This window comes from Austrofundulus limnaeus, unplaced genomic scaffold (assembly GCF_001266775.1).
Source record: "Austrofundulus limnaeus strain Quisiro unplaced genomic scaffold, Austrofundulus_limnaeus-1.0 Scaffold1424, whole genome shotgun sequence".
Taxonomy (NCBI): domain Eukaryota; kingdom Metazoa; phylum Chordata; class Actinopteri; order Cyprinodontiformes; family Rivulidae; genus Austrofundulus; species Austrofundulus limnaeus.
The window spans coordinates 8282-10395 of NW_013953826.1; the positions used below are offsets into that span (position 1 = coordinate 8282).

The 2114-nt window shown below is 50.2% G+C and overlaps 2 protein-coding genes across 2 annotated transcripts in view; both read right to left on the reverse strand.

The window, feature by feature from the left end:
• The window catches only part of igfbp7 (insulin-like growth factor binding protein 7), a 3066-nt gene extending 1465 nt beyond the window's left edge, over positions 1-1601 (reverse strand). The window contains exon 1 of the mRNA XM_014032344.1: positions 282-1601. Coding sequence (XP_013887798.1) covers positions 282-705 — 424 coding nt within the window. The 5' untranslated portion in view covers positions 706-1601. The remainder of the gene's footprint in view (positions 1-281) is intronic.
• A 42-nt stretch (positions 1602-1643) lies between these two features.
• Positions 1644-2114, reverse strand: part of cox18 (cytochrome c oxidase assembly factor COX18) — a gene marked incomplete in the record, with an annotated part of 2471 nt that continues 2000 nt past the window's right edge. The window contains 1 exon segment of the mRNA XM_014032343.1: positions 1644-1857. Within this exon segment, the coding sequence (XP_013887797.1) occupies positions 1735-1857 (123 nt within the window).

A 2114-nucleotide genomic window follows, 5' to 3' on the forward strand; every position in this document is an offset into this window, starting at 1 on the left:
GTGTTCAGGTGGTCAGTCTCACCTGTGGACAGGAGGTCAGTCTCACCTGTGGTCAGGTGGTCAGTCTCACCTGTGGACAGGTGGTCAGTCTCACCTGTGTTCAGGTGGTCAGTCTCACCTGTGGACAGGAGGTCAGTCTCACCTGTGGTCAGGTGGTCAGTCTCACCTGTGGACAGGTGGTCAGTCTCACCTGTGGTCAGGTGGTCAGTCTCACCTGTGGTGGTCAGTCTCACCTGTGGACAGGTGGTCAGTCTCACCTGTGGACAGGTGGTCAGTCTCACCTGTGGAGCAGCGCCCTTTGTTCTGGACCATGATGGGTTCTTTGCCCTCGGTCTGGGCTGCCAGGCTGGCGGTCTTCAGCGCGCAGCCGCTCAGGTAGGTGGTTCCGTCMGTCCCGCAGACCTGGTAGTTGCTCTTGCACGCGCACACGCCCATCCTGCTCTTCTTGTTGCTCCTCACGCACTCCAGTCCGGACCCGCAGCGGCGCGCTCCCGCGCTGCGACCCCCGCACAGTTCCCCGTCCGCGGCCGCGCAGACCGGGCAGCAGCCGCACGCGTCCCGCAGCGACCCGGCGGGACAGCCCCGGACCGGGAGCGGAGCGCACCGACCCGGGTCGCACGGACCGCAGCCCGGACCCGCTGACAGCACCGGGAGGCTCGACAGGAGGATCGGAACCAGGAACAGAACGGTGCCGCTGGACTCCATGGCGGTCTGAACTGGGTCAGAACTGGACTGGGGTCTGAGTCCGCCTGAGGGGCTGATGAGACCCAGCTGACTCCGCCTCGCAGAGAGAACTGGTCCCAGATCAGAACCAGCTCTGTTCAGGGTTCGGATTCACTGGAAACTGTCCATAAACTCAGGTTCTGAGGTTTCTTCCCGGTCCAGTTAAACGGTTCTGAATTTAATTTAGTTTTTTATATCTAAGTTTTGACTCAAAGGATCCAGAATTCCTCAGGTTTAAAAAAAAAAAAGATCTCCTGAAAATGTTTTTTCAAAATAAAAGCCTCAGAAAGAACTTCAGAAAGTCTGGATCGGACCGTTAAGTCTGGCTGCTGAAAAACATCTAAACTTTGAAGATTTAATGAGAAAATAAATTTAATTTTAACAACTTCATTATTTTCAGAACCTTTGGCTCACTGCAGCAGGAAGTCGTGCTTAAGAAAATAAAAGCATGAGAACTTCATTGTATTTATTATGTTTATTTGAATAAAATAAACATGATTTTAAAACGAAACTGATGGATCAAAAAAACTCAAACCAGCCGATTGTTCTGATAAAGTTCTCCAACTGATCCAGTTTCAGGTCCCGGACCGGTCCAGACTTCCAGTCTGTGGAAAAAACAGGAAACTTTCCCGATGGAGATCACGTGTTCTCCTTCCTGTTTTTGTTTCAGGGATTTTTTATAGAACAGAGGTCACATTCCTTGTTCCAACAGAACTCCGTGTCTGGGTCAGAACATCACTGCTGGTTCTGAAACCAACCCACCAGAACCCAAGAGGATCAAACAGAACTTTGATGTTTGAACTGATTTAAAACATTTAAACAGAACAAAAAACTTCAGGTCCAAAACCAGTTCYGCTGCAGAACCAGATGCAGTCTACAGAACTCTGTAGAACCCTCCAGAACTCTGTGGTACTCTGTGAGTCTCTGTAGTACTCTGATAGTCTCTGTAGTACTCTGTGGTATCTACTTGCAGTACTTTAAGTACTTGACGATGAAGGCGGACACCAAGTCTCAGTTCGGGGAATCGGACCTCCGGGTCGGCAGTCGGAGGATTCTGTGGAACTTTGGCGAGCGGAGGAGGAGGTTCTGACCGAACCCGACCAGACTGGAGCAGAACCAGTACAGAGCCATGGACTGTTTGGGGAACAAGAGGAAAAGATGTTAGAACTTCAAAATAAAAGCATGCCATAACGGGTGATCCAAATGAACCAGAAGAAGCGGTTCTGTGGGTTCATTCACGTCTAAAAATCAGACCCGAATCAGAATGTGAGTCTGGACCAGTTCTGATGAACTGGATCAGAACCTCAGACCTGCAGTCAGGTCCTGGTCCAGGTCTCAGAATCAGCAGTTCTTTGGAGCTAAATTTCATAAAGTTTGTTCAAAATTTTAAA